The following is a 23,623-nucleotide window of genomic DNA, read 5'->3' on the forward strand; positions in this document are numbered from 1 at the left end:
GTCTACATACGCCTAATTGTACATTCAAAGAAGAGTCCCATCAGCTTGACATTCTTTTCTGTTAAAGCATGGAAGTGCCCAGTCCTTCACACAGTCTAGCATGACTTAGAAGGTAAACAGAAACCATTTACACTGCCACATTATTAGGAAAGCATACATTTTATTCCTAAAGTCCAGAAAATGGACCAGTTTGCTACTGGTGAACAAGATCTCATGTTGTATGGTTTACTAGCTGTTTAATATGTGTGATGCAAAAATGAAGAGGATCTAGTCCTATATCAACAGGTAGCAGTAGAGACCCACTAGGAAACATTCGCGACCTGACAAGTGGCAAATCCTCTGAGGTGCTGTCAGAGCTCTGGCTTTTTTTTTCTCATATTGGATTGCTTGTTCTCAGAGCCCTTCATTTCTTAAACACATTTAAAATCTGAATTTAATAAAAGGAAAAAGTTGATGGCTTATTTAAAAAGTTTATAACAAGTACTGCCTTTGCCTGCTTTTTCTGGTTTTCCAGTCTTCCCTTTATTGCAGGTGATGGAAAACAGGATAATAAACACATAGTCAGTGTTAACTTATCTGAAAAATCAGGGTGAAGTCACAGCAGTTTACTTTCTATCTGCCTCTCCAGCATGGAGGGAGGCAAGGCAGACAGTATGAGGCAGGAACCACTACAGCTGCTACCAGACTTACCATCTCCACTCCAGTCATAACATGTTTATTTGATGGTTCTTTATACCAGAATTTCAAATATTGACAGTTTCACTACAGGCACATTCAAGTAAAGGTTGGAAACTAGTAAATCTATTTTCAAAAACTCATATAAAACCTGCAGTTTCTATTTACTTCTACTTGCAATTTTGCTTTAGCACTTTCTTCTTTGACTTACTTGCAAGAGACACTACCAATTTACTTGACAGTTTTCAACAAATGAAAGAAAAACTTACCCACTGACTTTCTGATTCAACTGTTCTTTTGTCCAGCCAGGTGCCTTCACTGATCCATAAAACAGCAGATGTTCTCGCACAGTTAGGACATTGAACAGGACATCATACTGTGGGCAAACACCCAGCTCTGTCCTGATGGCAGCCAGATCACTATGTATGTCCTTGCCATTAACAATAATGGTACCAGAGCTGGGTGGATACAGACCAGTCAACAATGACCTGATACAAGAAAGCAAAAAATTCAGCAAGATCATGTGTAATGATTGTATTACATAGCTCACGCTTTCATTTCCTGAGGCATTCAGCTGAGAACAGATGCAGAAGCACTACTTTGAGCTTTGTTTGATTTTTTTTTTAGTTTTGAGCTTTTTTTTCTTTTAAATCTCAAAAATCCTTCATTTTCTTAATTCCAGAACAAAATAACAGAATCCATTTTTTCCCAACCAAATATAACAGACCATTGTTTCCTTTTCCAAGTGTGTATTCTAGCTGAGGACTAATTCCAGATTGGGTCCCATTCTGCATCACTGCTTTTATTAAAGCTGATCATAGTTAACATAAAGGTAGAAATGTATAGAGTCCTTATTTCAGATATTTTTAAATGTAATTTTCATTTTGTTATTTTTGTTTCTGGTTAACTGCCAAGAAAGAAGTCCCTTGCAACCTCTAGTAACAAATCACAACCTCTAGCAACAAACCACAAAACGCTCATCACACTCTGTGTGTGATAGGAGTACACATGGAATGCCAGAAAGGAATGCCAAAAAACCACTTTCCTGAGATGTGTTTAACTCCACAACTAAATGTGTTCAGCTCCTACTTAAGCTGCTTCTGAACTATTACATCACATTTCAGTGTCACAGAGGACTCAGTTCTTTAATCATTACATTGCTTTTGTCGTAGATATATAGCCTTCACTTCCCATGTGCTTTGGAGAGTTCATTAGATATTTATTTGGGGAGGAAAAGAAATAAAAGACATAGGAAAGAATTCACAAATATTTTGAAGTGAGAAAGCATAGCAGAGATCAGAGAGGAGTTTAATAGCACTGAACAGCAGACTTACTTACATAATTGTTGTCTTGCCAGCTCCATTAGGTCCCAAGAGTGCTGTTATCTGACCGCTGTGGAAAGTGAGGGTGAGATCTTTTATTGCAGCCTTCTGGCCATCCATGTGCTCTTTGGTGAGAGACAGTAGCATGACACCAATAGTAGATTCTTCAATGCAAGGACCTTTCCAAATTGGAGGTGCTGGGTCTGTATGGGAAAGAGCAGCAGATCAAGATGGCTGCTGAACCTAAAGATATGAGTGTGTGTATATATGAAATAACTAATTAGCTTAATTCCTGTTAGCATTTACCAAAACTTGCAATAGATGTTCAGATGGTCCAAATGGACATAAACTCCACTGAAATCAAAGATATTATGCCAGTGAATATTTGCTAAGAATTTGGCCTATTTGCAGTTTTAAAAAGCAAGCTAAACCATGTCAAATTATAGGCATGTCTACATATGTCTCTATCGAGTCATAAAATTATTTTTTATTTCTAGTACAGGAGAATCTTAACATGAGCCAGCAGCTTCCACTCACAGCCCAGAAAGCCAACCATATCCTGGGCTGCATCAAAATGAGCATGACCAGCAGGTCGAAGGAGGTGATCCTGCCCCTCTACTCTGCTTTTGTGAGACCTCACCTGGAGTATTGTATGCAGTTCTGGTGTCCTCAACATAAAAAGGACATCTGTTGGAACAAGTCCAGAGAAGGGCCATGAGGATGATCAGGGGGCTGGAGCACCTCCCATATGAAGATAGGTTGGGAAAGTTGGGGCTGTTCAGCCTGGAGAAGAGAAGGCTGTGTGGAGACCTCATAGCAGCCTTCCAGTATCTGAAGGGGGCCTATAAGGATGCTGGGGAATGACACTTCATTAGGGATGGTAGTGATAGGACAAGGGGTAATGGGTTCAAACTTAAACAGGGGAAGTTTAGATTGGATATAAGGAGGAAGTTCTTTACTGTGAGGGTGGTGAGGCACTGGAATGGGTTGCTCCAGGAAGTTGTTGAATGTTCCATCCCTGGCAGTGCTCAAGGCCAGGTTGGACATAGCCTTGGGTGATATGGTTTAGTGCGAGGTGTCCCTGCCCATGGCAGGGGGGGGTTAAGGTCCTTTCCAACCCTAACTATTCTATGATTCTATGAATAAACACTTATAATAACATTGCTTGAATCATTGTTTTATGCCCTCAAGTATGTGAACTACTCCTTATTCAAGCACATTACATAACATTAACAGGCATAGCCAGTTAATCCTCTTTAATTGCCCTCAGTCAACCAGATCTCTTTGCAAAATGTTTCAGAGCATCAATCTAATCTAAACATCATTCAAGTTCTTCAGCGCAGGTAGATATCCAGCATTTCTCTGTGCAGTAACAATCTCAGTAACCTGAGATGGCCATATGACACAGATTGAGCTGACTTCCTTTCTGTGTCAGGATGGAAGGTTGGAACTACTTTCCAAACATGAGCACAGTCAATCACCAGCCCCATAAATATATTATTAATATGTAATATTTTAACTTATTGTAAATACGAAATCTTTTGAGATGAGAATTCTTCAATATAATGTATCAAAATACATAAATTACATATTTATATATGTTTATAGTTTATGATCCTAATTTATGTAATAAAATTGTATATAAATAAGATTAAAACAAATGTTACCAAGAAAAGATATGTGCTTTATATAAAAATACAAAAAATATATAATAAAATTATAAGTTAAAAGTATTTCAAGAATTGGTTTGTTTATCAATATGGGTTTGCCCCTTTAACAATCAATTTTAAGTTTAGAAAACAGTAAAGGAAGAGAATCAAACTCGAGTGGAGGAGGGAGTTAATAAAGTACACTTTTCAGATTCAGTAAGAGTATGAAAGGGTCCAAGGAACTTCAGAAGATCCTACTAAGGCAAAGAGCAACACACTGCAACAGGAGGAACTTTAGAGATACTTATTCTACATTCTTCAAAGAGTTTTATTAAATAGCTGTGTACAGTAGTTTTCATTGAATGAGTCAAGCATTACAGGTGGCAGCTCAATTAACATTTAGCATATAATATACATAGTATACATTACATAATGGAGGATAGAAAGGGACAAGATCTAAATACAGAATACAGTATATGTACCAAGCAATGACAAAAGCAGGTTGATAAAAATCAGCACACCATTTGGAAAAAAGCTGTTGTTAAAATTGTTATGACTACAAACCTTTGTCTTGGAAGTTTTCATTGAAGAAAAACATATTAGAATTCAGAAAATGTTTCTTCTTCCTCTTTGCACCACACAGGCTCTTCCAGTAGGAAACAGTAAAGGGAAAATACCATTGGTTCTTTAATCCAGATTTTCCTAGATGATAATTATGATAGAAGCTGTTGCAAAATGTGTAGTGATTTCATATTTGTAGACTACTAGAGTTCCTATCACTACTTAAAAGAGCTAGTTAGGCCATTTAATCAGCTCAAACTCTTTGCTGCACTTAAATGTTAGTGAAGTGAAAGTCATTTGGCCAAAACACCAGATCCTGCCATAAAATAATCAATCCTTAGTGATCCTGAGTGTTTTATCTCCAGATCAGCCTTAAAGTGCAACAGAATCATAGACTTAACAATATATAGGCACAGCCTAATATATTCTTGCAACCTAGAGGAATGAAAAGGCATCAAATGGCCTGCCAAAGCAAACATCTTTATTTTTATTATAATAATAATCCATTGCAGCAATAATTAAAGATTATTCTCTCACTACTACCTACACAATGTAAGCAAATCAGACAACTTAAGAAACTTTTATTGTAGCATGGAAACAGAAAGGGCAAAAATATGCTCCTACACACGACCTAAATTGCATTGCCCAGTCTTTCCAGGCTTCACTTACCAATCACACAATACACTCTTGTGTGTTTGGAGTTGCATTTCATTGACACTGAAGGGCAGGTGTCAATTTAAGCCAAAGTTTGTAAAATTCAGTTGTATATTCCACATACTCCTCTCTTTCAAGGCAAAATTACTTTTATATTTTTATATTTTAAAACAAATGCAGAGTAGCTGGAAGAAAAGGTGACTTGCAAAATCAGAAGAAAAATTTCAAATAGCTAGTGAGGCATTAGGCTATGACTAAAAATGCATCAACCAACTCAATAATACTCATAAAACTTGGTTAACGGAAAAAACCTCACTACTTGCTGAAAACGTATTTCTTAATATTCTAAGTTATTTAGTTTTCTTTATGCAGTGGTCTGTGGACTGACAGAAAGCAAGATACAGTCACCAGGCAGTTTGAAGTCTCTGTGATTTGAAAACACATTGTTCTTCACAGGTTTCAGCCTGAGTACCGAGTTACCCTTTTCACAGGAAGTTTTGCTACTAGACTGAACTCTGTTACTGTGAGGTACCAACACATTACTAAGTCTTTCAAATATTAGTCATCCCTGCAAGCTAACAGAATGTATTTTATGCCTGGCTATAAATTCTAGTCCATGTGCTAGCACTACTCAACATTTATGTATGTAGGAAGACTCACCAAGTCCCTAAAGGTAATAAGTCAGTTTTGCCCACCAGAAACTTAATTCATTAAAAGGCCAGGTTTTGGTTTGGTTGCATACAATGAGGGAAGCCCATTCTATAAATCCATTCAATAACTTCTTCAAAAAAACATGAAATAAAAACAACACCACAATCTTACCAGGAATAATATTGCTGAAATACCAGCCACCTACAGAATATAAAATGGAATCGAAGAGCATCATCCAGCACAGCCATCCAAAGGTCATGCATCCTCCTTGTGCCACTGCCTGGTGCATATTATTCCACTGAATTCCTGGTAGTAAGAGTAATAATAATAACAATAATGATTTTTTAAAGGTCAAAGCTAAATCAGTAGAGCATTAAAGATCACAAACACATCAACATCACACATTTCTGGGTATTTAAATGCTGACACAAAAAAAGACCATAGTTAATCATAGCAATCCTAATGAATAGAAATGAATTGCTATGCCTTTTCAAGCTGCTGTTTAGAACAGCAGGTGACACTGCTGCTGGAAAAACAGAGAAGTTGTAGAAAGGGGTGTTTATGAAGTTTTAGCTGGCCCTTAATTTGGCAAAATTAAAAACAACTGATAAAATGGAGCACTGATCTCTTCAATGAATCAGGCTTTACACCATTGTGCTGATATTATCAAGAAATAGGTTGCACAAAGTTTAAAGTAATTTCTACAGTGCTAAATCTGAAAATGTAAATCTGAATTCTAAGTAAGTATTTGTGTGCATTGACCGTATTCAGAGGTAAACTGAAACAAACTCAATGAGAAATTGCCTCATAAAATTATTACATTGCAGAAGGCATGAAAGGAAGAAAGGAGGTGCAAAACACTACTACTACAGAAAGCTACCATATTGCTAAATGGAAAAGTAACCAAATTGTAAATAGCCAAAACAAAAAAAAAAAACATACTTTGCTCTTTCTCCAATAAAGATTACTAATTTTGATGAAGAGTCTGGTGGGAAATATAAGTAATATTTTCTGCAACTGTCTCTTCCTCTCTTAACAGCTCTTGTATCATTATGATGCCTTCCCAATGCTTACTGGTTTGGAGCATCCACTCTCTCAATATTTGTCTTCTCAAAGTAGTAAAACAAGGATTGCATCTCTTTATATAGTTAGATATATAAATGACATCCTTCGTAGATATTTATCAAGGGCCCAGACATTCACTTGTTACTTTTCTAAAAGCAGCTATAACAGGGACAGCTCTTAGCTTGGAGATAGTAGTGATCACCATGTTAAAACACTTAACCTGTTAGAACATTTAGCCAGTTTCCAAACATTTTTCTCTTCCTGACATTTAAACATAATAGGGTGTTCTCATGCATTTCTGCACCTGCACAGTAGCTCAGCAGGGATTTTTTCACTGCACCCAAGCTTGCAGAAATCCTGGGTCCCAGAGACCAAGGATGATGTATCACTGGTGAAAGAGGATCAGGTTAGGGAATACTTAGACAAACTGCGTACACATAAGTCTCTGAACTCTGATGGGGTGTACCCAAAAGAAATAAGGGACCTGGCAGATGCCATTGCAAGGCCACTCTGAATCTTTGATTGATCATGGCAACTGGCAGACGTGGCTGAAGACCAAAAGAAACAAATATCACTTGAAGAACAATGAGCCAGGGAAGTACAGGCCAGTCAGCCTCACTCCGATCCTTGGGAAGGTGATGGAGCAACTAATCCTGGAAACGAGTTCTGGGCACATTAAGGACAAGAATATCATCAGCAATAGTCAGCATAGCTTCACTGAGAGGAAGTCATGCTTGACCGACTTCATTGAACTTCTATGATGAAAGGGCTGGCCTGTTAGATGAGGGGAGACTACTGGGTCATGTCTGCCTAGAGCTTTTCTTCTAACCAGAGAGCTTACCTGTTTCTTGGCCCTCAAAGAATGTAATGAAAAATACTCCGTGCCCAAAGGCAGTTGTAGAAAGAAGACACTACAACAGAGAAAGAGGATGCAAACGTCAATAAAACACATCATTAACATGCTCCATGAAATAAAGTATTTTGTGACACTAAAAGCAAGCAAAAAATATATAAGGGTTTCTTTCATGTGAGCAAATGGTCATTGTTTTCTTTTATATTTTAGCAATACTCCGCCACATACTGTAGTAGTATTTGCTCAATTTTAAAGAGCTCCATCACCTAGCTATTAAAATTGGAATGCATTATTAAACTCTATGAGGTTGTAGATCATCATAAATCTATCACATACTAAACGCATATAATGTCTAATACTGTAAAAGCATGCAAAGGAATGTACTTTCTGTGAAAACAGCAGTCATCCTACTCATTTCTGTAAGACCAGAACTCAAAAAGAGACAGAGGCAGAAAAGACATGTGCACTGAGTACTATATGCTGAGACAGCAATTTGTGCAAGAGAATAACATTTGACTTCCAAAACTGCAACATAGTCATGCTGCATTGCAAAAGTACAGATGGAAAATGAGCAAGTTAGTGATGTAGTACAACAAGGAAGTGCAACTCATAGTCAGTAGAAAAACACTGGTGAGCTCATGAAGGCTGATGGGGAGATCCAAAACATTACTAAAATTGATAAACATAAATCAGTGATAAAATTCTGCAGTCTGAAACTGATTTTAAATTGTTCATTTTATCTCCTATTTTAAGTAATGAAATTAAGTAAGGTTTCTTACAAAAAGAGTAGAAGAACTGTGACATAGGCTACTACTAAAAAAAATAATAATTCAAAATCATTAATGGCATGGATTACATTTTTGTACAGAAAAGTTTGTGTTAATTCCCATTAACTGAGTCCCTGTGTCTTAGGTTCCTAAGATTTCACCACCTCACTTAGTGGCATGTCCCCTCTCCAAAATTATTGCCCTCTTTACATGCTGTTGCATCTGATTTTCAGTAAATGCAGGATATCTGAAGAGTTATTTTGAAATAACTGATTTTGAAGAGTGCAAGGCTTCTGATGCATACTTTTCCCTCCCTGTGGCCCAAGGGAGCAGAAAAAAACCCCAACAACAATAAAAAATTCAACCCCGCCTATTTATTCCCAAAATCTACAATCTTATGCAAAGAATCAAGACATCTTATTTAACCTACTGACACTGAAAAAGTGTCCTTTTTTTAATAGCATATGAATTATTCCACCAGCTTATTTTGGCAAGTGAGTTATTCTGAAAGAGTGAAGCCATAATGTCTGAAATATGGTTTTCGTTGTATGATGGTGATATTTGATATCCCAGTTGTAGATATAGTGTGTTGAGATAGCACAAAGACATTAAACAGCCTATGGCATTCATAAAACAGGAAATGGCATGGAAGAACCAATGCCAAAGAAACATATACTGCAGACTGTATAGCTAGATAAGCACTCGACAAATTTCTGATCTAATCTCCAGTTATACTCCACAGAGAATCAATTACTATTTTTCCTTCAAACAAACAATGACTTTCAGGACACGCATATCATCAGGTGTGTTTGAAGGTACATTACCATTACACATATTTTTAAGCCAAAACATAAAGAGAACTCATGAGCATGAGAAATGCATCTTCCTTGAGGTTGTTTTTTTCCACAGTTTTGTAAAATTTCCCTGAAAATTTATTTCTTATTCCTTTCTATATTCAAAACACTTTCTCCATAGGATATCTATTCATGTGACTTGTTTCCAGTGAAATAAAAGCAGATATAAACCAAGGAAAAACACATAAATTATATCTACAGTTTCAAAACTCTGGAAATCTACAGGATGTTTGGAGAAGAAAAATTGGAAAAGGAAAAGAAATATTTACCATTATAATCTGGTTGATGAAACTCAGCTGGTTCTGCAAGACCAATAAAACTATGTAGGGTAAAAAACTGATCATATACACAAGGCTGGCACACAGAGCTGCTGTATCGGCACTGCTAAAAAATACTCCCCAAAAATAGCTTAACATAATAACTGTAACTCCAAAGTCCATGAGAAAAAGGAAGATGAGGAAGCCATTGCTATAAGCAAAGATACCACTTGCTTTTAAAATGATGGCCAGAGCACAGCTGCTTATTGTGAGCACAATTACATTCTCCAGAAACCAAGCAAAGAAATGAATGGCTGGATGTACACCCATTGTCTTCATATACTGCAAGACAATACAGCAAAGAGAGTTAAAGTTAGGAAACAAATTTTCTCTGTGTATATTTGCTTTCTTTTTAATTTCAGCAAAACATGTTGCCACCAAGACAACCCCAGCTCCCCAGAGGATGTCATCTTCTCCTTAAATGACTCCTCTCTTTTCCCTTTTCTGTGCTACCCCTTTTGTCCTCTTCTTTAAAAAAAAAAAATAATAATAAGAATGCTTTTGGAAACAAGCTAATACTATTTCTGAAGCACTTTTCAACAAAATTAACTTAATAAAGTTGATTTTATACTTTAGAGCATTAAAAAGGCATATCTTACAACAGAAAGTTTAGAGAAATTAGATCATTTCCCCAATTAAATAAGGCTTACTCCAGCGTACAACCAGTATAATACCTCCAAAAAGTGTATATTTAGCCATACAGAAAAAGTGTCATAAAACCTCATCCTTCTATATGCTCAGCATCTCCTAAGACTAGCTGGCAATATAGGCAAATAATTATGTAATTTTTTCTATGTCATCCTCTCTTATATGTCTGACAGCTACACAGTATGTGGCTAATTTTTTGTCTGGTTTAGGAACTTTTATCATTGTAGACTACATATAGCAAATCAATCCAATATAAAAAGCATTCTAATCACAAGGGCTTTTCCCAAACATTTTCCAGCTTCAACTTTTATGAATCTTTTGCTCCTTGCTTTTTGTCTCAGGGACAATATTTACATACCAAGAGGACTGATGCTCAAATAATGTTGTGAATCTGTGCTGGCAGCTAGAACTAGAACATACAGCCCAGAGGAAACAAACAAAAACAAAGCCAGCTGAATTACCAGTACATAAAAGTACCTCAAAGTTTACGTTTTGTATTTCAGTAGGCTTTAATAAATGAATTTTATTTTCAGACAGTAATCTGCTTCTTACCTCTTCAAGATGAATTTCTCTTTCATAAACCAGTCTGCGAACCATGCCAGCAACTGAAACCATCCATGTTAACATCATCATAAGTGGGAAAAAGAATCCTATATTGTTCAAGAACCTATGAAAATATACATGCAGAGTTGTCACCCCAAAAGTTAAAATATTTTTTAGCAGAATGTTAACATGTGAAAACTGGGACTATTTTCAAAGTATGCACAAAAGAATGCCTGACATGAGCAATAAGACTTGTTCTGGTTTTTCATGTAACAAGCCAAACATATGTATACTATAATATTATATCAGTATTTGTCAACAACACAACTAATGTAATCACTCTTTAGGGCTCCAAAGTCAAACAGAATTCAGGTTTGTGTTTATGGTAAAGTAATATATTTGAACAGTAAAGAATAACATGAGCGAGTCTACATTTGCTCCACTTTAACAGATGTATTACCACCAATTTTAAATTCTAATGCTCAGGATCTTTACTTGTTTTACAAAGAACAATCCTACGCTTTTTCTTTCACCAATTTTATGTTGTATTTCAACATACACCAGGGACCAATTCACAGTTTGCATATAGAGAAATTGAGGATGGAAAGCGGGTTTCTTAGCATAATTTAAATTAGTTGCACAGTATGTTGACAGAGTCTCTGCCCAGCAGACTACTACATAGTATAGATGGAAACAGCTCTTAAGGGGTCATTTGTCAGACAGATGTTGTGTTGTGGTCACAACTGCTAAACAACATTTGCTATGCTGTGATATTCTGGTATGGGTTCAATCCTGTACCAAGATATACAGTCACCTGCTACAAAGACCTAGTGGTTTCCTAAGTCCTCTAGCATTAATTTAATAAAGATAATATATCGAATTAAAAAGCTGAGGGTTTACTTACAGATCACTGGTATGACAAGGGTAAGGCATGGCTTGCACCTGAATGTCTGGCTCTGAGGTATCTGTCCCAGTCTGTGCTGAAATAATTGCCCTTTCAATCATGTCTTGAAGAGGGATAAAGATATGGTTGTATTTAAACCCATCAGATGGTAACTTCTGGGGATGGGATTTCCACGCTGGGTTTTTAATCAAATCCGTCCTCATGCTATAGAGAATACTGGTTCTAATTGTATATGAAATGTGTCGTGGTAGGAGATTGCTAGAATCTTGCATCTTATTCTTTGGCGTATCAAAGATGACACCTGACAGAAGAAGAAAAGGAACTTCGCATTCAAGCTTATATGATTTATGCTATGTGCATAGGTAACTCATGGCCAATTCTCATGTGATAGTAGGCTACGTTCACGTGTCAGGGCAGATTTCACGACCTTACAACACAAAAATGGTAGGTTTCTTAGAAATTTATATTATATAACATTCGTGATTATGAAATATAAAACAAAAAATCATTCACATGATAAATAGGTTTGCAATAAGCATTCTTAACAGAGAAAATTCCTTCTGTGATTTGTTTGGGGTTTTTTATTGCAGTTTATTCTTTTTGTATTCAGATTTAACCCCTTTTTGAGGACTGATCTCAATTCCACAGTGAAAGCAGCAGCCATAAAATTTGTTGATGAAAAGATAACAGCTCACGGGAGTGGATGACAAAGGAAACAGTACCAAATCACTAAAATTTCCTTATTTTTAATTTCTGAGCCAATTATAATACTTTTAACATAGCAGAATTTGTATTTTTATATTTCCTAGCTCTGTATGAAATTAAGAAAGCAAAGAAAGGCAGATGAAAGCTTAATCTGTAATTGGGAAAATGATGTTGAATACAGCAAATTGTTTACATATTTTTTCTGATGACCCAGACTTTTTAGGACTCCTTGATGAATGTGAAATGTTGACCTCTTTCCCTTAGAAAGGGGAGAGATGTTTTAATCAGCACCTGGCTCTCTGGAAGAGAATATGATATCGAATACTTTACTCTGCTATAAAGATTTTACCTTTCTTCACTGGAAAAAAATCTCATTTTCTCATTTATGCAAACATTTAATTTCCTAAGACATTTCAAGAGGTTATGAAGGCTTTAAAGACTACAAACAAAGCAAGCAAGAAAAATTCCACTTTAGTTTCATCTCTTACTATGTAAAGGAATGTATGCTTATATCTGAGCATGTAATATTGGTGTGTTCGACACATTTGACCCCTTAAAATGCCGTCTTCCCTCTTCAAGCATATGAAGAGACTGTAAGGCCACAGTAATGAAAAAACTACCAAAAAATATCTTGGCTTATGCTAGCATATGATCCTTCTCTATGCAAGCAGAAACAAAACAGATTTAGAATTTGACAACTTGATCTTCTGAGGGCCACCAGGTATCTGTTTCTTCTCTTGAAGGGGAAATTTCACTCCCTACTAAGCAGTCCTGAGAAATTCCTCTTATCTCATGTTATGGCTTGCTAGTTTTACATGGATGGAGGGCTGTCATTACCAGATTGTGTAACAAACATACAATTCCAGACTGAGTAGTTTCATTCCCTAGAACTGCTTTGACATGCCTTCTGTTGTGTACTTACAGGAGTCTAAGAAAATAAAACACAAAACAGGGGAAAAAGGGGAAAAAGATGCACACTATATAGGCTTAAATTGGGCTCTCATTTGGAAAGGCTACACACAAAGCATTTTATGCAAAAGGAGAAAGTCTGTGTAATAAGGAAAACAGTCTTGTTTTCTGAACTCTTTTGAACAATTAATTAATTCTCAGTAATAAGGATACAATGCAGAAAAAGGATAGAGAGTACAATCCAAAGGAAGAAAAGTAATATATCCATAGCTTAAGAACTTATTTACTCTGAATAAACAAGGTAATTTCTCTAAGATGTTCGTTTAGGAGTAAACTTTACCAAAAAATCCTTTTCTTCTTTTTGTAAAGAAAAAATACAAATATTAAAATTCAAAAGTATGTAAATTAGATTGCTTTGTCATAGTAAGTAGTCAAGTTTACTCAGTATCCTGCACATTTCAGATTTTTTTTATTCTACTTTAAATATTTTTTGGCTTTATTTTTATTATTTTGTTGGAAATGACAGACCACAAGGATTCACTTAGCAGCTTGACCATTAAAACAATATAATTAGCCTTTACAACATATATTACAGCATTCAAATGTTGGGGAATACCCCTAAGGTAAATGTGCTTTATGTTTCATGTATTGTATGTGGTTTAATAAATACTCTTAAATAGCATAAAGCTTAACCTACCTTATAATAAACATAGACAGCAGTTAAAAAGTCTGACGTTTTCCATCAATATATATTTTAACTAAGGTACTTACTAGCCAATAAATTATTTTTCTGCATGAGCTCATGAGCCTTCTCCTCCAATTTCTCAACAGAGTCAAAAGGCTGGAAGCGGTCCAGTAACACACAGGAAGATATATTTACTAGAAGCTGTGACAACAGGTCGATCTGTTTACTTGCTGAGCTGTTAAGCATCTTGTTCATCACAGTTTCTAAGATAAGAAAACAAATTGGACTTCCTCAGTTTTAATGAGCAGACCAGAAATGTTTGTTCTCACTTGCACATCCTATAAGAGTAAATAACTTTTTTATTTAAAAAAAGGAAAAACATTTTGAAGCGTAAGAATTATAATGTGAACTTGTTGAGCTGTATGTAGCTCATGTTTCAATAGCTTTTGGAAGTCCTCACCTACATTTTCCTTCAATTTCAGAGCAACAAAAATGTAACAAATTCCAGCAAAGTTCTAGAAACAGACAAAGCCTCTGAAGCTGTAGGACATTTAGCATTTCCTTATCTTTCCATAACTACTCCCACAAATACAAGTGAGTTATTGTACTTTGATCATCACAATGGAGATCCATCTCTTTCATTCAGTAATGTGCTGGCCAGTTATTCTGTCTTTGGCATTGTCAATATTTCAAGCACCCTGTTTATATATAAGGAATAAACATTTTTATACAAGCCCTACATTTAAAAAGCATCCAAGAAAAGCCTACAACTCCTCCATTCAGACTTTGATCTTATCTATGGATCCAGGATGAATGTGTACCTCAACCAAAGCATGACTTCCAAAACCACTGAAACTTTGGAGAAATTCAGATCTTCATCCATTGGTAGAAAAGGTAAAGATACTGCTATATCATTGTTTGAGAGAATAACCAGAATAGCACAATCTAGAAACAATCTTAACTCATTTTGATTTAATGGAAATATCTGATTTTCTCAGGTAAAATACAATGCTATAAAACATCCAACACAAGTTTCCATCTTAAATTTTTCAGGACTCACTTGAAGATGCAGGATTTTAAAAGGGTGGATGATTACCGCATTTAATTACAGCAGTGACAGACAAACCCTGGATCATAGGTGTTATTAAGCATCAGCACAGGAAATATTACAATAGGAAAGCAGATAAATGGAAAAATATACGGAGAAGTCTGAAGAAAAGACAAGGTTAACAGTGGAAAGGATTAAGAACATAAGAAGAAAAAGTAGAGGAACTGATAGTCTGGAACGCTAGACTAGGTAGCCTAGACAGGCAAGCAATGACAGGGTGAATTCATGGATTGAAAAAAAACAGCACCAAATATTCACTCCATATGTCTTATTTTCTGCTAGCAATCCTTCTGTGTTCACAAGACTCTGCAGCAGGAGTAATAGGGTGAATAGCATGTTTCTAAGACTCTTAACAATTTATAAAATTGTAGAGAAGTAAAACAACATACAAACATAAGCACCTTGGATTTCAGCATAATTGAAAATCAGCTTAATGTAAGTGTAAATGTAACAAGCCAAGGGAAAATTTGCTTTAGTTAGTTAGAAGACAAAATATATAATCACACAGATCACATGATTTTAGAAAATCTGAGCTTTGGATGGAATTAATCAGATTGTGTGTTGTAAAACCAATAACATATATGAATACATTTAAGACTTTAATTGGCAAAATAATTACAGGACTAAGAAGCTGATGCAATATGAGAGTAATGAAATTTTAAAAAACATAAGAGTTTTATAGTAACAGCTGCACATGATTATAGACTAATAAAATGAACAAAAAATATACAAAATTAAGATAAAAGAGCTTAGCCATTTTTTTCAAAAAGCAAAATGACAAAGCAAATCTATAAAAAGAAATGTAATCAAAGTGTAACTGCAGTAACTGCAGAAGAGTGGTCTGGCACTTTGGACAGATCAACTTCACAAAGGCATAAATGTTATTGGGATCTATAGCTCACATTGATTTTTACTTTTTATATGATGTTAATTTTATTGACTGTGTTCCATTAAAATAAAGAAATTCTAGTTTCATATCCATTGTACTTAAATGATTTCCTGTATTCACCACCAAAACTGTTAACTATTTATTACATATTATCAAAAGTTCTTAGCTCTGTTAACGAGCTGCAGCTTGAGAAACACATACACAGATTTTTCTGATGATGTCTGCAACATGCAAGAAGTGCCTGGTAACTCCAGAGATCTTGATATCTATTTAATGGCATACTGTTTGCCCATAACCCATGAAGTTCCCAGTGTTAGATCCAAACAAATAAAATTTATCTATTACTCAACTAATATACAGACAGCTATTTTTCTAGCAGGCCTTGCAGGTTAAGAGACTTGCTCTTTCCTCCCTCTTTTCCAATTGTGTGATTCTGTGGAGCTTTTTTAGTTGTATTGTAAACCAGCTTCACTATGAGGGGTGAGCTATGACTGACTCATACTCAGCAACAGTTCAGTGTTTAAGTAAACCTTCCAGAGAGACAGAAGATTCAAGCTTGAGTCCCATGCCTAAGAACAATACTGAGCTCAGATTCTTACTTTCTGGATTAAATTTGGGATATCATTTGGCATTTTTCTTAGTGAAAGTGTGAGCAGTTAGTCCTAACCTTCAAACATAGCCTTCAAATCAAGACCAGTTTCAATTAAAGCTTCCTTTGTACATGATGTCACACTCTCTGTTATTACATTTTTCCCACTTTTCTTTGTTTCTGGTCCTCAAAATCATGAGCATTTCTTAAGTTACTTTAGGCTCTGCTTTTGTATGGACAGTTCCTCCTGGCACATACCAGCAACCATTTTAATTATCATGCACCTACCCTACTGACAGCAGGATATACTGGAGTTTTTCAGTTATTAAAATCTCATAAAATCTCTAAGCAACTTAAATTTCCAGCATAACCCCCTTTCCCATCAGAGCTGCATAGAGCTCTGGCTGGGCCTGCCCCAGGCTCTACTTCTCATCACGTCACAGCCTGGCTGTGGATCTGTCCATGGTCCTGCTGATCTGGGCCCAGACCCCTACCTGTCCTGGCCCCAGCATCACCCTAATAGTCCCACCTGGCCAATCCCAGGGCTGGGACTGACCCTGGTTAGTCTCTAACCTGAGCCCAGTCTTGGTGCTCCCTGATTATAACTGTATCTCAGGCTTTACTGAGGCTCAACGATACCACAGACAACTAATTCTCAATATAAGAAGAAAAAAAAAATACAGAGAGCTTTTGATTAAATGTCTATCCAGACTATTTTTCTATTTATTTCCATTTAAAGTATAGATATTCCTTTCAAAATTTACTACTACCTAATGGAACTGTTGCTACATGAGTTTACTTCTCCCTCCCTGCTTTTAAGTATAGCTCCTTTGTTTATAACTCTCCCATGACAGTTTGCCACTTCTAGATTGTTACCAGATTTTTCCAGTCTTTCAGTATTTTCAAATGAAAATTATCCAATCACTCACAAGAAAAAAAGAACTAAAAATATTGGATACTAACTCAACAAGATAATTTAAAGTCTGTTACTTTAGTATCATTTAAGTAGGCAAAACATTCAATTTCAACTGAACATAGTTCAGTTGTTCAAGTTTAATAAGGGTAATCAGTACATGTACTTTTATGTACATACCATATACTTGCATTTTTTTAAAGAGTTTTTCCATGTCAATATCCAAATGACTTTCTACGAAGTGCTTTATGAAATTGTTTTGCAGGGCTTCCTAAAATGAAAAGTGTTAGATATTACATCAGGTTTGTCATCTTTAAAGAAATATAAAATATACATATGCATTCATGTTCAATTCCATTACCGAGATTTCCTGCATAACACTGGAGAAGTCAGTTAGCCTCTCCATGTCTTCTCCTCTTAAATGTCTAACTCCACACACTTCAAGTAAACAGCAGAATATATACTCCCCATTGCTTACATCCCTGTCCTCCTTTACTGCCAATACTTTAACTGAGTATATTTCAATGTCCTTGCAATTCTGCTGGGACAGAAACCCATTTTCTTTTCATGCAAGACTTTTGGCCCTTTATACTATTAGCTTTAACCGTAGTAAAAAAATACATTTAACAACTGGCATTTGAGGGTTTCTTTTACATTATTTTAACTTCTTTACCTCATTCACCAAGTTCTAAGTGGGAAAAAATCATTAGCTCTACAAGAGCATCCTGGCATCTGCAAGTCTAATACATGATTATTAGCATCATTCCTTAATCGAACTTACATAACAGTTCAATTGATATGTATGGACCATGACAGGACTGCTCTTATTTTCCCAAAGTGTTCCCATGCATGTTTTCACAAGTCAAATATGGCAAAACTAAATTTTATTAGGGGAAAAAAAGGACATAAATATGTAGGATCGGAAAAATCTCAGTAATGAAACTACTCTTTTTTTTTCAGCCAATATTTTTCTCACATCTTTTTTTTTATCAGCTACACACACTTTTGAAAAAAGCAAGTGATAAACAAACAAGTCCCATAAATAAGTGTATAAAGCTTGTAGGTGTAACTATTTGTTTAATTTCTCCGTTGCCTGGTAATACTGGACATAGTGAGGTAATACTGGACACAGTGAGGTAATACAGGTTTTAACTATTTTCACTTCAGAATTTTCTCAGTACCACATTGTAGGCTCATAACCTAAGCTAAACTGGCTCCTTTTCAGCAATTTTTAAACCTGAAGCCAATTTGATGGGCAGTTTTATATGCATAGAAAACCTGTCTACATTACATAGAAAATAACCAGAAAATAGGAAGCCACCCCAGTTCACCAACCTGCAGGTGTGAGACTGTGAGGATATTTCCACTGGTTTTAAAAACCTCAGACATCCTAAGCCATGTTTCAGAATAAGTCTTCAAGTTTTCCACAAAACTAAAAGTGAAATTAGCCTGGAAAAACATTACATGAAGACCAATGAAGTAAAAACTGTGCATAGCAAATCTTAAAAAAAGAGAAACTGGCACACTTCAATCTTCTGCAACTCCTTTCCATTTAACTTTGAAAACCAACAGTAAGGAGATCCATGTTTTCTATTTTTCATAGATCATAGAATCATAGAACAGTTAGGGTTGGAAAGGACCTTAAGTTCATCAAGTTCCAACACCTTCTTCTACTGAAGAAAAGTGTTTGATGCAGTCTCTGAATACCAAGCAAATTAAAGGCTTCTGCAGCATGGATATTTCCTACATGAAGTATTATAAAGTCCTCTATTTTATAATATCTCTTTCATACAACCACAGATGTGTTTCAGAAAGATAGAAAAAACAGTTAGGACATACTCAAAAGAAAGCATTTGCAGACCTTGTGGATCTTTCCTTCAAACTACTGTGACTAAATATGTAACAAAAGTGAAAGTTGGAAGCATGGTCTGAACAATGAATTGTAAACTTCAATTTTGACCACACTTTGCAGTAAAACCCATTGAAAGTACACAATTTTTTGCCTTAGCATTTTAATTCACTCTTGCAAAATACTGCTCCTAGCAAAACATGGGAAAACAATTTGTGGTGATTATTTCTTCTTGTTTGTAGCATAGAAGGCCCCAAAGGGACCTTTGCAAATATTTTCATTTTCCTGAAAGAATTTATGCATTTAACTTCTATGAGATTCCCCATTCCACTTCCCTTTAAAAAATATATATATATATATCCAAATAACAGAAGAAAAACTCATAAAAAGGGGGATTGTTTAAAATTTTTCTGCTTTCCCATTCACCATGGTGGGCCTGGAGGCTCTTGTATGAGAAGCTTTCTACATGGAGAGGTCTTTAGAGAATGTCTCAAATTGAAGCATAGTTAAAAAAGGTCATAAAGTTTAACAAAATGAACAATAAGTAGTTTCCAGGAAAAGATAACATCTGGCCAAGAACTCTAGGAGCACTCAAGGATTAAATGTTTGAAAAATTCTTTGTAGTGTAACCTCCTGATTAAAAATAACTTGTTATCAGGGAAGTGGAAAATTACAAATGCAATGCTATTCATAGGAAAGACGTTAGGGGAACCAGATGAATACAGACTAATAATTCTGAAATCCATACTAAGCAGATTTTAAATTTGCTATAATAATAATAAATTACAATAAAGAGTAGTAGTGGAAGTAAATAAAAGAAATAAACATAGTTGGGAGATAGAAACACAGGATTTAAAAAAGACGTTTCCTCTGCTGAAGTTGAACAAGCGAAGAAGAGGCAGTTGACACGGAACATCTCACCAAAGACACTGTGAATACTAAGAGTTTATATAAGCTGAAAATGCAAGTGGACAAATTATAACAATCCACTCTTGGCAAGCCTGACCCTTAAGGTTTGGGAAGCTGGGACAGTATCTGGGGGAATATCACTTTACAGATTCTCCAGTTCTTCTCTATACAACCTCTACTGATTACACCAGAAATTAGAACCTAAGGCAAGAAGAATGTTTAATCTTACATGGTAAAGCAACTCCTGTGAGTTTGTATGCTAATGACCAGCTGGTCTTTGATGTTTAATAGAAATTCTCATCAAGTTCTCTCTAATCAATGAAGACCCATTAAAATAAATATTCTTCATAACATCTAGGCTGGCTATTGCCTTTGATTAAATTAGAGTATCAACTTTGGTCATGGACTGAATATATCTAAGCCTCCTCATTATGTAAGAATAAATAAAAATGGTATTTTAAGCTTATAGAACTGCTTTTATAATGACATCTTTTAAGAGGCTGACAAGTCAAGTGTGCTTATGAAGAGCCAGAGAGAATATGTAAGATTAGAATAAGAAATTACTCAATTCACTATCAATTTTTACAATTATACTAGACAAAAGCCAGGAAACTGAAATTAACGTATTTACTAGTTTTCTTTCTTTCATTCTCAGTTGTCTTGCCACTTATATATTTTCCTTATATATATATATATTCTTTGACTGTTTCAATTGCAAAAAAATAGCACGAAGTTGTTCTAATGTGATTGCCTGAATATAAGATCAACTCTGAGACTCTTTTGAAATAAGCAATGCTTTCATAAGATCAGCTCAGTGGCAAAAAGTTCAGTAGTAAAAGCAAGGATCAAAGACATCACACACTGCCTTTGAACTCCTGGATGCCAGTTGCAACTGAACTTTTTTGCTCTGTTAGCACTACAGGCTCTATCTATGATGGTCAGTTATTCTACGCATTAGAACTGTTGACTTCCCAGAAGGTAAAACCAGCAACCTCACAAGTTATTGAAGAATGATCAATTACACAGTCTTGATATAAAATAGTCCATGTGAAAAACTTAAAGAATATATCTTCCTATACAAGCATCAATGGTCTTTTTAGCTTTACTCCTCTAATTCTTTCTTTTAGTAAATAGCTGCCATGTGGTCACATAGTATAAAAGCAATTAGTACTTCTGTTCCAATTCCAGTAGAAGATTTGGCTCTGTAAAAGCTACAGGGTCATTTTTAGTAGCTATTTTTTTAGTAGATGTGTTCGAGACACCTGGGACAATATTTTGCATTTAAATTTTGTTTCTGTTCAAGCAATAGCAGACTTCTGTAATAAAACAAATTATAAAACTGTTGAAGAAACTCCCCTACTACTTGCATATTACACATAAACATACACATCCATATTTGCTTGTTAGACCTACATGTCTGGGGGTAAGTGTGAGAGTATATTAACACAGATTCCTGAATAGGATGGTGGAAATTTTATGAGCCCAAGAATACATAAAGCAAATGAGAAACTCTTCTGGAACCACCTACCAGAATCTTTGCACTGGTCCAAAACACTAAAAAAAAATCAACCAAATAACAACAAAACAACCAAAAAAAAAAAAAAAAAACCAAGAAACCCAAGGAAAGAACACAAGCAAAATTCATTCTGAACTATATTACTAAGCCTTGTTTTCACTAGATCCATAGGAGAACACAATGTATGTCAGGACATTTATCTTTCTTACAGATGCTTTAAGAACATGCTTTTGGCATATTAATTGGCAAAATAATGTGGAAATGTCTTAAGTGCCTTATTTTAAATGTCACTGTAACATAGAATATAATTACCATTTCTCACATCTCATTCTTTATAGAATTTCCATCTATAAACGTCAAGCACAGTTTCATTTTTAGCTGACTAAAAATTTAAAATTAATTATACTCAACCCTAGGGAGATGGCCTGTTGCCCAAATTAAAGTTATTTAACAGCAAAATATGGAATCGCTGAAACCTTATTTCCGATTCACAGCAGAAACCATAAAGTTACCTAGTATCTTCTATCTAGCATGTGTTTTTTGGCTTAGTTGTGTTTGGGGTTTTTTTACTAACTTTTTAAAGCAGAAGTCCAAATACTACAATACACTCCATTTGCATGGAGAATAGTTATTATCATATTTAAAGTAACTACAGTCTTTTGTTGTACCACTTACAAGCAGTAATGCTTTTTCTACATTTTAAACTAACCTAATTACCATTATTGCAATCAGTAATATTCAGGGTAAAAAACATACAGGTTCAAGATAAATGCAAAATTTACACAGAACTATACTTAAAACAATTTATCATCCCTCCTCTTAGAGAGGCCTTAAATCTAGTCATGAACAATTATTTCATTCTAGATAATCATGCTAAAGACAGAACAGCTACCATATCAAAACTGCAAATACAGTAAAACTGTTGAATAATATCAAGTCATGAGAATCCACACATACAGCAGCTCACTCATATTGCTGGTGTTAGAAACATAATCAGAAAGGATGTACTGCAGGTTTTTTGGTTGGGTGGGTGGGTTTTTTAAAATGCAGCTCAGTGACTCCCTCATAACAGACTTTTGCTCCTGGAGCCTTCCTTCCCAACAGCTACTTATTCTGCCCCACTAGAGTTCCCATCATAAGAAACATCTGTTGAGGGCAAAAGCTCACTTGGAACACATATATCCTACACCTCACTAGAATATGATTCACATGCTTCTTCTGCTAATGTTCTCTTTTTAATCTATCTATACAAGATTTAATGGACTTTGAAAAAACTTCTGCTTTTCAGACTGAGGTGAAACCACTATAACAAGTAGGATAAAAGATAAGAGATATATTAAGCTGACAGCAAGAGCCAGGTGAGAACTCAGGGGTCAGGGTGGATCCAGTTTTCTGAAAGGCAATTATCCAATTGCTTCTACCTATCCTAAAAGAAGTGGACATTTAAAATGAAGTACAAAGATAAAAATCAATAAACAGAAATAGTGTTTCTTTTGACACTCACCTTCTTCATCACCAGGTCAATCATGTTGATGTTTGAATTGTACAGTATCTTCCCATGCAATAAAGGTTTTAGGAGAGTCCAGAGCAAAGCACCATTAGAAGACTGCAAAATCTCTTGATAAAGCTTCAAGCAAAATGGAGCTGCAAAAGCAGAGACTCATTCACATTTAAGACAGAAAACAATGGCAGATTTGGATTATTATTATTATTAATTTCAAAGAAAAGCTTGAGTCTTAATTTAGCATCTGTTACAGCACAATGACAAATACCAGCAAATTGCCACCAAGCAACCACTAAGGGTCCCTGAATAGGAATTATTTAACCACAGTCTGTGATAGTGTTGAGGATGCAGAACTCTAAACATGAGTGCCCTGGGTTCAGCAGTAGTAGTCATTTTTTCTCCTTCTTAGGAGCTGGTGCAGTGCTGTGGTTTTCACTTTCAGCCTGGGAACAGCACTGATAACACTGATGTTTTTAGGTTTTGTTCAGTAACATTTACTCTGACCAAGAACTTTCTGAGTCTCATGCTCTTGCCAGGGAGGAGGGGAAGCCGGGAGGAAGCAGAGACAGGACAGCTGAGCCAAA

The 23,623-nt window shown here is 35.5% G+C and overlaps 1 protein-coding gene across 1 annotated transcript in view; it reads right to left on the minus strand.

Annotated features, from left to right (window-relative positions):
* The window catches only part of ABCA13 (ATP binding cassette subfamily A member 13), a 174,397-nt gene that overhangs the window by 97,692 nt on the left and 53,082 nt on the right, over positions 1 to 23,623 (minus strand). The window contains exons 26-37 of the mRNA XM_061369648.1: positions 23,040 to 23,179; positions 18,597 to 18,710; positions 17,442 to 17,532; positions 13,849 to 14,025; positions 11,464 to 11,764; positions 10,569 to 10,683; positions 9,321 to 9,650; positions 7,419 to 7,488; positions 5,684 to 5,818; positions 4,211 to 4,348; positions 2,014 to 2,200; positions 945 to 1,163 (exon numbers count right to left, since the gene is read on the minus strand). Coding sequence (XP_061225632.1) covers positions 945 to 1,163; positions 2,014 to 2,200; positions 4,211 to 4,348; positions 5,684 to 5,818; positions 7,419 to 7,488; positions 9,321 to 9,650; positions 10,569 to 10,683; positions 11,464 to 11,764; positions 13,849 to 14,025; positions 17,442 to 17,532; positions 18,597 to 18,710; positions 23,040 to 23,179 — 2,017 coding nt within the window. The remainder of the gene's footprint in view (positions 1 to 944; positions 1,164 to 2,013; positions 2,201 to 4,210; positions 4,349 to 5,683; positions 5,819 to 7,418; positions 7,489 to 9,320; positions 9,651 to 10,568; positions 10,684 to 11,463; positions 11,765 to 13,848; positions 14,026 to 17,441; positions 17,533 to 18,596; positions 18,711 to 23,039; positions 23,180 to 23,623) is intronic.

The sequence above is a fragment of the Neopsephotus bourkii genome, unplaced genomic scaffold (genome assembly GCF_033783945.1).
Source record: "Neopsephotus bourkii isolate Nb327-2 ecotype Australia unplaced genomic scaffold, CSIRO-AGI_Nbou_v1 NB_1508, whole genome shotgun sequence".
NCBI classification, from domain to species: Eukaryota; Metazoa; Chordata; class Aves; order Psittaciformes; family Psittacidae; genus Neopsephotus; species Neopsephotus bourkii.